This window comes from Bolinopsis microptera, chromosome 9 (assembly GCF_026151205.1).
Source record: "Bolinopsis microptera isolate Bmic1 chromosome 9, MBARI_Bmic_1.0, whole genome shotgun sequence".
NCBI lineage: Eukaryota > Metazoa > Ctenophora > Tentaculata > Lobata > Bolinopsidae > Bolinopsis > Bolinopsis microptera.
The window spans coordinates 925,827-940,464 of NC_087080.1; the positions used below are offsets into that span (position 1 = coordinate 925,827).

General features: G+C 35.7%; 2 protein-coding genes across 2 annotated transcripts in view; one reads left to right on the forward strand and one right to left on the reverse strand.

The window, feature by feature from the left end:
- The first annotated feature begins 4,747 nt into the window (after window positions 1-4,747).
- LOC134820505 (arf-GAP with coiled-coil, ANK repeat and PH domain-containing protein 2-like) overlaps window positions 4,748-14,638 on the forward strand; it is a 28,400-nt gene continuing 18,509 nt past the window's right edge. The window contains exons 1-3 of the mRNA XM_063830923.1: window positions 4,748-4,920; window positions 9,038-9,148; window positions 9,440-9,600. Coding sequence (XP_063686993.1) covers window positions 4,852-4,920; window positions 9,038-9,148; window positions 9,440-9,600 — 341 coding nt within the window. The 5' untranslated portion in view covers window positions 4,748-4,851. The remainder of the gene's footprint in view (window positions 4,921-9,037; window positions 9,149-9,439; window positions 9,601-14,638) is intronic.
- On the reverse strand, window positions 9,648-12,862 carry LOC134820436 (G-protein coupled receptor GRL101-like). The gene is made up of 3 exons (XM_063830819.1): window positions 12,858-12,862; window positions 11,738-12,663; window positions 9,648-11,597 (listed from the first exon to the last, which is right to left on the reverse strand). Exons 1-3 carry the CDS (start codon window positions 12,860-12,862, stop codon window positions 9,784-9,786), a joined length of 2,745 nt encoding a protein of 914 aa, XP_063686889.1. The 3' UTR covers window positions 9,648-9,783.

Genomic DNA, 14,638 nt, shown 5'->3' on the forward strand with positions numbered 1-14,638 from the left:
TAATAATAATTAAAAAAAGTTAAATTTATTACCAATTTTTTAATCAATATATATCATAAATTCTAATACTGGATTACTGCGCATCCAATTGGATTGTGGATGTGGGAAAACAAGTGATCTTGACCACCTTCTCACCTGTAAGTTAGGGGGCTACGTGATAATGACCCACAACAACATCAGAGACACATTGGCAAATCTCCTTCGTGAGGTATGTCATGATGTGAAAGTCGAACCCCAGCTACAGAAGGTAAATGAGGGTGACTGCCTCAACCCCAAGACTATAACAGGTGACCAAGCTCGGCTTGACGTATCTGCTAGAGGAGTTTGGACTCCATTTGATAAGACCTTTCTTGACATAAGGGTTTCACACCCCAATTGCTTATCAAACAGGACCAAAACTCTTCAAGAAGTATACGAAGAGAACGAGAAGGAGAAGAAGGATGAGTACTTGGAGAGAGTGTTGAACGTAGAGAAGGCCACTTTCACCCCGGCTGTATTTCTCACAACTGGAGGCATGTCCAAAGAATGTAAGCGATTTGTAAATAGATTAGCAGACCTCATCGCCAGGAAAAGGAAAGAGAGGTATTGCGATGTGGTAAGACATGTGAGGACAAGAATAAGATTCGCAATGTTAAGAACCACACTCATTGCTCTACGAGGGTACAGAGGGAAAAAAATTGACAGCAAATATGAGAAACCACTATCAGAAGTCTCTTATAACCTCATCCCTGCCCCTATGATGAAGTAGATGTGTATATATTTGATTTTTGATATTTCATATTATATAATACTGCCGTTTTCTCAGAAAAGGCAGTAAGTCCATATTTGCCATTTCGAGATATTGCGACTTTTGCGTTTATGGTTTTTTCTCCGCTTACTTTTTGCGTAAGATCAAAAGTAAACATGTTGAGTTATCAATAATTAGTCAAATTTTAATTTGTCAAAAAAATTAAAGCTTTGAGCCGTCCATAAGCTTAGATATAACCATTTTTATGCCAAATAATCGAGCTTATTTTTCATACTGGATGGACTTACTGCCTTTTCTGAGAAAACTTGGACTTACTTCCTTTTCTGAGAAAAATCTCTGTTCAATATTTTTCTGAGAAGGAAGTAAGTCCAAGCTTTTTACTAAATATTTGAGGTTTGGATCTATGTATTTTGGATTATATTGTAAAATATAAACAATTAGGTAAATCTAAATTGCTCCATATGATATAATAAATGTTTTTGAATAGTAGTATGCCCTTATTTAGGCAAACTCGCCAATTTTGAAAGATTTCAGTGCATTAAATGATATCTTATCGATATTTTGATGAAAATGAACTTGATCTAAAAGATATACCTAAACTAAACATTCTCTGCGATTATAACAGCTCAATAACTGCTCCAATGTTTATGTTTTGCAAATAAAATACATCCGGCGTTTTTGAAAATCGGCCACCAAATTTTTTTTGAGGCCTAAATGAAAATTTTGATCACTTAAGTAAAGTTGAAATGTAATTATACATCGATTCTGAAAATTTCAAGCGAAAATATCAATCGGCAGTAAAGTTATGTTCTTTTTGGGAAATCGCTTTCTAAAATTCCGCTTTTAGCATGCTTTTATAGGAAGTAAGTCCAGCTACTTCTTCCTATCACAGATAATTTATCTCAGAAAAGGCAGTAAGTCCACGGAATTACTTCCTTATCTCAGAAGATTTTCAAGATTTTCTCAGAAAAGGCAGTAAGTCCGGACTTACGTCCTTCTCTCAGAAAATAATTGGCCAAAACCGAACATAATGTTTCTCAACTGGGACTTACTTCCTTAGAAATTGCATGCAACTATGTTTCTATACATTAATATGTAGCTCATGTTGTAGAGAATTTTCTACTGAAAATTTTGATACCAATATTGTCATATTTCGAAAAATTGGACTTACTGCCTTTTCTGAGAAAACGGCAGAATATTGGTAGCAGTGGATAATTTCCGTTACCTCTGTATTGTGCTCTGCCAATTGCAACACTTGAATTAATTTATTGTATATATACTGTTTGACACACTTTTCCATTACTGCGCAGAATGTCTTAAACTATAATTTTGTTGTAACTGATAATCTATTAACTTTCAAAGTTGAATTTTAAATAAGTATGAAATGCCCATGGCCATCATAGTTAGGGTAAAAGATTATTCTTAAATTATAAAATTGAGAAGGTTGCTCTATGACTAAAAATTTAAAATGTTAGCAAAATCTATCTAATTTTTAAACAGTTGGTTACAGTTTGTGACAGTACTGTCAAACACTATACACATAATATAACAATAACCCTATATAAAAATTCAATATAAAAATTCAATATAAAAATTCAATAAAAATCTTTTTTAATCTTTTTTTTTTTTTTAATTTAAAAAAAAATCTTAGTAGATTTTATAAAAACCCGTCAAGTAGTATAAAAGTAGCCAATTAAAAAATCAAACAATATACACATAATATAGCAATGACCCTATATAAAAATTCAATATAAAAATTCAGTAAAAATCTTAATAAATTTAATTTTTTTAAAGTCGCCAATTCAATTTGTTGGCTCTAAATTTATATTTAAATCTGATATTTTAACTGCACTACTACTTTTTATTTCTCTTTCTCCTCTGAAAGCAATAATTGTTGCTCTCAATAAGTCAAATCGTATTCTTTGTTTGATAAATGTCATTGCCTCACTGTAACTTTGACGTGATTTTCTAAATAGTTTATTATTAAAGTATAGTTAATTTATATTGTAAAGTGATTTATTTATTTCGGAGCTTATATGGTTATTAATTGACGATGTCAATTCATCACAGCTCGGCGAGGCACAGTAGCGCATTTCGCCGATCTAGCGAGAAGCATAATTAATTGAGTGCGAGAAGCATAATTAAGAAAACAACAATTTCAAGAAAACAACAATTTGTTTGCGCGGCGCGGCACAGTAACGCATCGCGCTACAAATATAATTACTGGTTACATGACATAGTTTGTAATAGTATTAAAAGGTTAGTTCATCGTTCGCGTTGTATGCTTATTATTATCAATCCGATCAATGCTTAGTAATGTGAATAAATTATGGCCTTTTTCACATACATGATTAAAAACCTTTATTTATTAATTAATTGTTTATTAATGTTGTTTGTACATTTTTATAAATTTATTGATTTTTATCAACTTTGTCCACAGGGGGGTCTGAAACCAAGTTTTCGATCAAATGCTGCCATTTGTAGTCAAACGTCGCCAACAGTTGCTCTCGTCCAATGAAATCGCTGCATTTTGCAAGTTAGTATGCATAATTGAATTACATATATTCATATGCGGAGCTTGGCTTACATAATGCAGCGATTTCATTGGACGAGAGCAACTTTTGGCAACGTTTGACTACACATGGCAGCGTTTGATCGAAAACCTGGTTTCAGCTCCCCCTGTGTGTCAGATTACAAGGGCTTTGAAAAAAAAAATACCGACCTGCACACCAAGCTGCATTTTGTTGTATCACGTCGTAACCCCCACTGTCGTGTCACTATAGAGTTTCAACGATACAGGGGGATCCGCGCACTCGTACGTGCGCGGCGGGTCATACAATGTATGACAAGCATTTTGGTTGCTAAGTAATATTTGAAATACTTTGTTGGTTTTATTTAGTGGTCAATTAATTTACTATAACAGTCAACATGTAAACTCATGGCTAAGTGAATAATACTGAATGATACAATTATGACAAAATTTTTATGTTTTAGCTGAAATGAAACTTATATTTTATTCGTGCCGCGCATATTTTCGCCAATGTACAACCATATATAATCAAAATCGAGCGCTTAAGCAAAATCTGTCTTTCAGTGTTATTGTTGCATTTCAACACATCTTGTGCCATCTAATTATAGCTTCTACGTGTAATACAATTACTAGCCATGTTTTCTTGTGTCTTCATCGATGTGAAGTTATCAAGAAAACAACTTATACTTACAGCTATACTAACAACTTATACTTATCTTCGCCATGCTTTATCGTGATTGGCTGATAATGAATAGGTTTTCGTGAATTTTGAACAATTACACTGTTAGAGATTTAGGATTCTAAGGGATTAGAGAAACAAAATTATCGAAAGGGGTTGTTGCCATTTTTAATTAATGAGAGGCGGCAGGCTAAATTGGGCCTAATTTGGACCAAATATGGGCGTGGCTGCCCCGCGGGCACCGTTTGGCGGTTGGGGTCGGGGACCCGCTCAAAAGTTCGGTCACCGGTCCTAGTTTGTTGGTAACTGCTATCTCGAAACCAAGTTTCACAAAAAAATCGAGTGTTCTGACAGCTACTTTCAGGCTTCCCCATGCATCAAATAATATTTCTAACGAAATCAGAGATTAGAGCAAAGTTATGAGCTTCACATCTCCAATTGAGTGTCAGGTACTTGCTTGTGCATCGATTTTACAAGTCTAGGAATTGTGATAATTTATAATTTCATGAGCTATCATCTTTTGAATCCCTGTAAACTGATGTAGGTGAATTTCAAAACGCTGCTCATTGGTCTACATTAAGGGCAAAAATGCGATTTTAGGTCGAAATATCAAAATGTTTTGTCTAAATCCAAATTCCTAGCAGTTTCGGGGCACAGGAACGTGACCTTTAGAAAAATTTGTTGCTTTCAGTTCGATGATATCTAGCAAGAAGAAATGAAATTTGTAGCATGATTTTGTTTTCCTCATTTTATAACAGCAAACAAAATACAAATTAAATCAGATAGGCTCAAGTTAATTAATTCATAGAAGAGCCCATATAATTGAGCAAACCCTGACTGATTCTGGTGTCAAACTTACGGTTTCTTTCAGACAATAGATTATGTCACTGTGATATGGGACTCTCTTTCGAGGAGACAGTTCAACACTCTCCTGTTTTCAAGACTGCAGTACAGAGAGCAGAGGTAACATATCATTATAGTTTAATTGTTATATTCAATTTATGATAGTAAAAACTTATACTCATTTCTTAGCAGTGTTCAATCAGAACATCCCTGAAATGTACTTGAATATTAGTTAAGGACTGTAAACTTGTGCTTGGAAAGATATTGGTAACACTAATTGATTGAAATAAATTTTCGTGCACATACAGAATGAATGGTTAATAATTTAATATATATGTAGACCAAGCTCTGTGCACGGGATGCTTCCTGGAAGAATCCAGTTCTTTTAGCGGGGCACCCTACCTAAAGCCAAATTGAGATATAATAATCATATTCCTAGAGAAATAATCAGAAATCGAATACCAATCAAATAATATGATATATATGAGTAGTAACCATATTTACTATGCAAAATGCCCCAACCACATAGTGTAAATTTATATAGAATTCAAATTCCATATCATCATTAAACCTCAATACCTAGTCAATATAATAGCCCAAGCAAAATTAAATAACTTCTTATATACCTTACTGTCATACTACAAATTAATTAAACATTTGAAATCTGTTGACCAGAGAATAAATTTCTAAGCCTAATGCAAGTGAAATAATTTAGATGCAATAATGAATGCCTAATGTGAGTATCATTTGTCAATATCCTTGTAAAAAAGTCTGTACAAGAGATATGAGTAACTAATATAGAAGAAAAAACAGGAAGTTGTCGTCTGTTGTAAAATAAATAAAATATCTAGAATATAAATTAGAATATAAAATAACATTCAGTCAATGTGTCGTCAATAAACTGTACAATTATCAAATGTTAAAACTGGGTGATACAGTCACCAAAAAAAAAAATACTAAGTATGATAAGTTAATAAATTAAATGTGGTCTATAAAACTACCACTAAGTATAATAGGTCAATAAATTAAAAGTGGTTTATAAAACTACCACTGTGGGAACCCCTTCTCCAGTTAAAACATGTCAGTCATGTGCAAAATCAATCAGAATGGTAAGGTGGTAAAAAAGGGAATATCTTTTCGATACATCAATTATATATGCCTCAGATTTAAAAGAATTAGAAGTTACTTAGTTATCGGCGACTATGATTGCAGTGTAAAATTTGTCATATGAATTGTCGACGGTATAATTAGGGTCTGTTGTTATAGATGATAGTAGCTGTTTCTTATACGAATCACTAAAGCTTTTAACATCGGGCAGATTTCGTAGATCTGTTGGAACATTATTCCAACATTTTGCCCCCAAGTATTGAAAGTTTTTATGTGATGTTGATCTATTGACATAAAGGTTGCAGCTTTCGCCGCTCCTACTACCTCCTGATATGTAACTAAATTTGTTCATAAAGTTTGTAGGACAATTGTCATGGATGATTCTAAACATATAATTTGACAGATGGAGTTGTCGTCTAAGATGGAGTGGTAACCATTTCATGTCTCTATAAACATTAAGGCTGCTCTCTGTTTTTGGAACGTTGAGAGCTATTTTGGCTACCTTTTTGTACAGAGTGTCAAGTTCAGCAAGTTTTGTCTTGCCAGCTCTACAATAGATCGTGTCTAAATAATCGAATTGTGGCAACATGAGTGCATTGGCAAACATTTTCCTATATTTAATGGGTAGCAGTGCTTTACTTCTATACGGACACGTTCATTTGAGTTTGAGGATATTGGTAAACAAAAATAATAGCGTTTTTGACGATAGTGGCTTAATTTTGACATCTATTAACCTAGCACGTTCAGAAGTTCTGAACATTAGCCACGTAACCCATACTCCCATATGCACCGCTCAGAAAGAAAATCTATTGTTGTTAGGCACTATAATGTTTCAAATGTCACATTTTGTGTGACTTAGTTAACTGCATTTGTCTAATTATCATTCCTTGGTCTGAAATATAGTAAATTAGGTCAATCTAACAATTATGATACAACATTGGTTAAAGGGCACGGATCGAACGGTTACAAGGCAATATTTAGGTAACTTTGTCACACTCATGATACCATACCTCTATTCTACTGTGAGGTGTCCTAAAAACCCTTTCAACTCATTATTTGATGGTTGCTCTACCAATCATAACCCTAAAATATGTTGTTTTGAATAGTTAGCTAATACAGGCACTTGGTTATTGGGAAATGAGGTTAATTCTGTCACAATATATGAAATTTAAAATTTTGGGCGAATTATTTATATCTGATTTTGGTTTGAAAGGCGGGAAAATTTTATATGATGACAATGTAGTTGATGCAAGTTAAGATCAGTTGATGTTTACATTGTCACAAAAAATTAAACGAAATCGTAAATAGATTAAAAACAATGGTTATAGAATGAAATAGTCTCTAATAATAACTCTTATAATAACTGATGTGACAAAGTAAACATGTCTTGCCCCTATTTTGAAGAACTATACCTCTATTAGAATACTATGTAACCTTATCATCAACAAAATTTCGATAAACTAGTTATTTTGCCAGCAAGGAGCTAACAGAGTTATAATAATTTTTTGTGACGAAATTACCCTATTTTTGACCATGTAGCGGTAGTTTATTTGTGACACTGTTAACATATTGCCACCTGATAATGATTTATGTGACTGGTGCATGGTACTAGCAGTGTTGTTTGATCCATAGTACGTATAATATAAGGGGTTTAAGCTGGTATGTCATTATTTGTTCAATTTCACACATGTTCAGATATCATCAAGATTATGTGACAAAATAAGCTTGGTTGTGCCTTCTGTGTTTTAATTCCTTACGACTATATGATATAATAACAATTCCCAGCACTTCCAGGCCATCAAATAAACTTACACTACTCAGCATTGCTTATCAGGGTGCCCTAAACGTTCATCACATATTTTCTTTAATGTGTGACAGAGTAAACCTGAATGCACCATATAACGAAAAAAGTCGTCAAATATGTAGGTAATGGTCATATGTACCCATCCAATCAACTGGACACTCAAAAATTTGGTCAAAAACGGCAGCAAGGGGTCCATATTTACTCCGTCACATGTTTATAGTGTGACAATGTAACCATTTCCGTGCCGGCCGTATTTAAGCGATATCTTATCACCTGATTAAGATATCGTTATGTGACAAAGTTAGCCTAGAGGATGAGACGATTATCCTAACCATCAAGGGTTTAAGTAATTCAATAGTGTAACAAAGTCAACTACACTGTGCCTTTTAATAGGGTCACTTATATTTACCAATATCCTCAAACTCAAATGAACGTGTCCATACATGGCACCAATTCTCTTCATGACCTTCCTAATAATATAATCTACATGGCTTTTGAAGTTTAATTTACTATCTAGAATGAGGCCAAGATATTTTGTCTCTTTGCACTCCTTGATTGTGAAAGTTACCTCATTACAATCAATGGTTATTTCATCATGTTGGTCAACAGAATCAAACAATAGGAATTCAGTCTTCTTTTCATTGAGTGATAATTTATTAACACTGAGCCATTTAAAGATTGTCATAAGTTCTATTTTCATGTTTATAAATGTGCTTCTGCAGGTTTGATCAAAGAATAGTGCACCATCATCTGCAAATAGAAAGGGCTTAGATAGGTTACAGGCATAAATGATGTCATTTATGAAGATACTAAATAATATAGGCCCAATGATGCTTCCTTGTGGTACACCACTCAGAACTTCTAAAAATGAGCTTAGATTGCCATTGATCCTAGTGCATTGATATCTACAAGATAAGAAGTTCTTAAACCAGGTTAAAGCAATGCCACCAATTCCATAATATGCCAATTTTTGAAGCAATATTTCATGATTCACTGTGTCAAAGGCCTTCTTAAGATCAAGAAAGATGATTCCTGGTTTATAAGACTTAGATTTACTCATATATATTTCGTCCATCAGATCGTACATCAGATAAGTTGTGGAGTGATTTTTCCGAAAGCCATATTAATGCAAGACTATGATAAATAAATGAATTTAACTTTAAGATCGTTTACCAATTATGATCAAATTATTTTATCGATAAAGTTTCTAGAGTTCATTCTTCATTTCTTTTCTCTTTCTTTTCTTCTTCATTTCTTTTCTCTTTTCTTTTTTTTTTTTTTCTCATTTGTTTGATTAAAATGTTTGCTTTATTGATTCTTTTTCAGAATGAAATTACCGGCCAGGAGACCCGTCTCAACAGATTATTGTCATTACTCGTCAAGAGGGAGGAGCAGACTAGACAGATTCTAGAAACAAGCCGGCTTGTTAATTTAGAGGTACTATTTATAGGGAATATTTTAAGCAGATGTACATTGTACTAGTACCTGTTATTGTTCTTTTAATTTTGTGTCTTAATCAGCAGTCTAAATTATCTTTGCTAATTAACTAAGCTATTGAGCAAATTTATTACAGTTAAAAGCTTGTTATTTACAATCAGATTGAAATAAGGCTTTCTGGAGTTCTGACCAACCCATTCCGTCCCACTCGAGTTTTTTTCCAAATTGAGTCTCACTGCTATTTTTAATTCTGTGAAGCTTTACTGTAGACTAATGTTGGATCAATTTCAGTTTGAACAACTAATGGTGACCTCAACTACACCTCTAAAAGACACACTAAAGAAGTACACCTCTGCGCTGCAGCACTGGGAAGAGAGTAAAGAGCGCCACAATGAACAGATCAGAATGGTCCTCATCGACCCTCTAGTGGACTTTATGCAAACTGACTTCAAGTAAGTTTGTTCCTTCAAATTGCTGTATACTAAGTGAAACAACGTGTCAACTGTCAGTGACCTTGTTACTTGGCCTTGTTACTACTTATACATAATAACTAATACAGAACGCTAAGACTACGTCATAATAAACAATATTGAAGTCCATCTGAGGCTAATAATTTATCATGTTTTATAGTTTGATTAAACATCCTGCTGGGCAGTTTTAGGACTTCCCAACGAAATCTCAGCATTAATTCCTCTATCTACCAGTTTTAAACTCGATGTACTAGAACTGTTTCTCGCTGTTATGTTCACATTCCTGGCCGTCATGCGCTGTGGTTGAGAGCTGCTTCTATTCAGCAGCCGGCAGATAATTGTGCTTACATTACTGTCATAAAGTAATGGATTTATAACAGAGTTTAATGGCAAGATCACTGATGAAAAGAACGGATACCAGTTTGTTGCATCAATTGTGCCACTGAAATGAAGAATGGTCGCCACTGTGAATGGAGCCCAGCACAAAAAGTCTGTTATGATCATTAATGCTATCTTTTTGTGAAGCAATCCTTGTTTGGTTGTCTGGTTTTTATTCGTATTGCATCTTGAACTTGATGACTTGGACTTCCAGTAAATCCAGATGTAGCAGTAGCAAATAATGAAGAAGCAGCATAGATTTACACCAAGTAAAGTCCAGGTGTATACGTTTTGGGGGTCATCTGATGTAACGAAATATTTGAAGAGACAAGTCCCGTGGTTCCCATAAAAGTTGAGAGGTTTATGTCGCAGTCCAGTGTAGTCGTTTGAAAACATCTCCTCAATAAGGTTTCTAATTTGTCCCCATGAGAAGTTGAAATTATCTGGTTTTTTAATCTTGTCATGATAATATGCACTAATGATGGAGATGTATTTACTCTTGTCAGGAGCCCCGATAAAGAGCATACTATCAAGATACACCCATCCATTGACAAAGAAGTCCTCAAAGCTGCTAGCCAGGGGCACTACTGCAATAACCACTGGTATCAATAGAATACAACTAACAGTGACGGTTCCCACAACCAGCATTTTCCTGCTGAACGTGTAGTTTGGAATAGCAGCTCTAACACAAACCATTCTGACGATACTGAGGATGGTCATCGCAAACAGTGCCAACTGTCCCCCAATTGTACTGAGGACACCAAATAACTGGCAGTAGGAGCTCGCTAACCATTCAAAACGCTTCTTGCAATAAGTCACTTTATAGACCGCACTCGCAATGGATATTCCTATGAGATATACGCCAATGAGAAAGTCTCCGATTACTATTAGCATGACTAGAACCAGGTTAACGATTCTTAAATTCGACGTTGCTTGTTTGAACTGATAAAATATTGAGGCCAAAGTTCCGATATTCAACAGTGTTGCTAGTATACCGATGATCCACGTAAATATTGAAAGAAACAGCCCATCTATGATCTTCTCCTTTCCTCTGCAATTGTCATTACACTCATCAGTAAAATCTACACAGTCCAGGTTTCCGTCACACACTCTCCACAGTGGGATGTACTCTGAGACTCCGTCTGTTCCATTACATCTAAAATGGTTGATGCAGGCAGATTCGTCCGAGTAATCTCCACAATCATTTTGTAAATTACATACTTTATCATAACTTATGCACTTGCCATTTTTGCAAGGAAACACCGAATTGTCGTATTCACCGTCTTTCCCCTTGAACGCGATAGTGAGATTCCCTTTACCAGACAAGGTAAATAGTCTATTTTCCATGTTAGCGCATGAGTTAAACTTCAAACTTCTTCTTAAAACACAAGACGCAGTGTCTTCAGAGCATTGTCCGCTGCAGCTGTAGTACACATACAACTCCCCAAATGTGTATCTGCAATCCGTTTTGCTCAAGTAAGGCAGCATAATCTTCTTCTCTTGAACACCAAACGCTTTTTCGGCTGATTCTATCTGTACCTCCCCACAGATGGTTTTTGTATCGAGAATTTGTCCCTTAGTCTCAGGATATTTGCCATTCCCTTTAAACAAAATGGATGTGTTGGGTGTCCATGGAATTGTGTTTTAAACCTGGTTTCACCCATACGAGCTGCTTTGCAAATTTTGTTTTCCATTATACACGTTTCTTGTTGGTCACACAGTGTATTGTGGGTTATAAAACGCTTTTCATCCGGGCACAAAAGGACTTCTTTGCACGAGTCGCTCTTCTTGATAAATCTCGATGTCATTTCTTTGCCACATTTCTTCCACCTATCTTCATCTTCATCTTTACCATCAACACAGTCTTCCAAACCATCTCCTACCCACTCAAGAAGAATAGGCAGTGATGTAGTTCCATAGGAATACCTCCGAACACACGAGACATTAGTGAGCCCCCTGCAGATCCTATAGTCCTCATCCCCCGCCCTGGGACAATCAGCCACCCCGTCACACACTTGGTGCTTGTGTACTCTACATTCCCGTTCAGGGTACAAACAAGTTGAATCCAGCCTGTTGTCACACAGTCCCAGGTCCTTGCCCCTGCAGATTACATACTTCGACACTGTTGATTCAGTGCCGTTAATTTGACATTTCAGTGGGGCAATGTTTGTGTCACTGCAGTCGATCTGGTCGAGTCCGTCCACACAGTCACCATTACTGGCATCTTCATCGTCCTTTGGGACACTACACACAGAGTCATTCCTCAGAAGCCTGACACTACTTTCCACTGCACCTCCATGAAGCAGACTAAAGCCCTGGTGTCTACCATCTGTCTTACAGTACCGTCCTAGTACCGTACAGTTCACTTCATCTGAACCGTCATCAGTTTCGTTTATACCATTACAGATTCTATTGGGCGGCAGGTACCAATTTTGGCCATAGAATGATGTATGGAACATGCCGTACCTGTAGCCATCACACATCGCCTCATCGTCACACTTCAAGCAGTCACACACGCCATCACACACGCTGCCACGTGGGATATCGAAGTTTTGTTGCTGCAAACATTTGTAATTATCATCGTCACAATCCTGTTCATCTATCCCAGTATTCTCGCAGTTCAGAACACCATTGCAGTTGAACCTCTGCTTGTTCTTGTACCCGCCACTGACATCAAAAGGTCCGTTTTTACAGACATAGTACCCACACACAGGTGTCTGGCCACTGATTTGGTAGGTGCCACAACTTTCTGGCACGTGGCCACAGGTTTGGTAAAACCCGGGGTCGTCTGAACATGCTCCAATGTAGCTTTGTCTGTAGCAATCCTCCTGCAGTCCAAGAACCTGGGTAAAAGTACCTACCTCATAAATATGTACAAATGAAAAGTGTACTGTAACATCAACATTCAACAATTACATATAGTACATGCCATAGTACATACCATCTTTTTAATTAAATAAATAATAATTATTTTAGTCTCTTGAGTCTTGACACCACTTTAGGGTTATGCGGGTTCCTGCTAGTAACTTTAAACTACATAGCTATTAGCTAAGCATCTTTTTACCCTCACAATGAGCGGAAAAGTAAAAGTACCTACCTCATAATACTGCGTCTCAGTGTTAGGACACTGGTAAACGGTAGTGTTAAAATCTTGGTTCGTACATTTTACTTTCAGGAACCGTCCCACTTCTTGAATCGAGCAACCACCTGGAATTTATATATATAATGGGGTGCCATATTATGTTTTCGACATCGCGTTATGAGAAAATTACTAAAAGTTGTCCAGAACTCGTAGTTAATGATTGAAAGCTGGGCGGTTCTAATGACCAAATACCAATTAAAACATATAAAATAATAGTGAATAATAATCCCTCTGTTCAGGGCACTGAACTATATGGTTCATGTTTAGTATAGACTCACTCCAACACCTCAATAGCCTAAAATGAAATCAAACCAAAATATTGCGAAAACTATAATATAGAAATATAGTTTGTGTGCTCATATGGAGCGAAAACAAGAAAAGCTAATAGTTATCTGAGAAACAAGTTGCTCACCAACTGACGAGGGGTGAACGGTAAAGAAAGAGTTAGCTGTGTCAAGTAGAATGAATAATACCTGCAACCAACATTCTGCACAGCACGTCTAGATGTTCATTTCTTATCACTGATAATTAATGTTATAATTTAGCAATTGTTATCGATTGAGATTTACCCGCAAGTCGGAAGGTATGAATTATAAGAAATCACCGAAACGAAATAGAAATTTCACAAAATATTACAAGTTTGCAACGTTTAACCCACATAAAACAGGGTGCCCCTATTGGTTATGTCATGTAGTAAATCACAATGTGAAGACATGAGAGTTTATGTACACAATCTATTTCTGTATAAACTTCATACAATAGACATGATATTTCTCAAGGTCTTGTAATTTCCGCGGATAATGTCAGGACTCAGAACCACAACAGTTTCCTAGACCTCAAATTAGCCCATATATTACCAATTATGTTAGATGATAGACATTATCATGAATAATGTGTTGTCGCGAATAATGCGTCATCATAAAAATATGTTCTACCAAGGAATCTTGGGAAGAATGTAGATTGTAGATATTTGATCTATAAATGTTAAGATTTTCATTAAAAAAATTAACAAGTAAGAAACATTCATAACTTTAAGTCATACTTACAATTTATTACGTGTATAATAAATTATACATAATAATTCATCAACAACTTGGTATGGTCAGAAGAAATGGCCATATTGTCATTGATCAGAAACGTCGCCGGGCGCTTTACCTCTCCCTGGTTCGTAGCCAATTCGAAAATTGCTCCATAATCTGGCGCCCTTGTAATAAATCACTTAGTGATAAATTAGAAAGTCTCCAAAAGAGAGCTATTAAATGGATTCTGTCTGAAGAGGGCCGCAGTTATCCACCTGAGCAGTATGTCAAAAAGTGCAAGCTTGTCGACATTCTCCCTTTGTCTCAAAAGTTTGACTTGAATGATCTTATTTTTTTCCACAAAGTTCTGAACAATTTAATTCCTGTATCGCTGCCTCACTATCTCTCTTTATATCAGGGGACTTCTCGACTAAGACGTTGCCACCTCGACAGTCTGTCTATTGTGTCATCAATTTTACCT

What these genes read in the sequence shown, in the direction of transcription:
- LOC134820436 (XM_063830819.1), bottom strand. An exon ending in TTTGTGCCCGGATGAAAAGC is followed by an intron (nt 11,598 to 11,737) that starts GTTTTATAACCC and finishes TTTTGTTTAAAG; the next exon opens with GGAATGGCAAATATCCTGAG.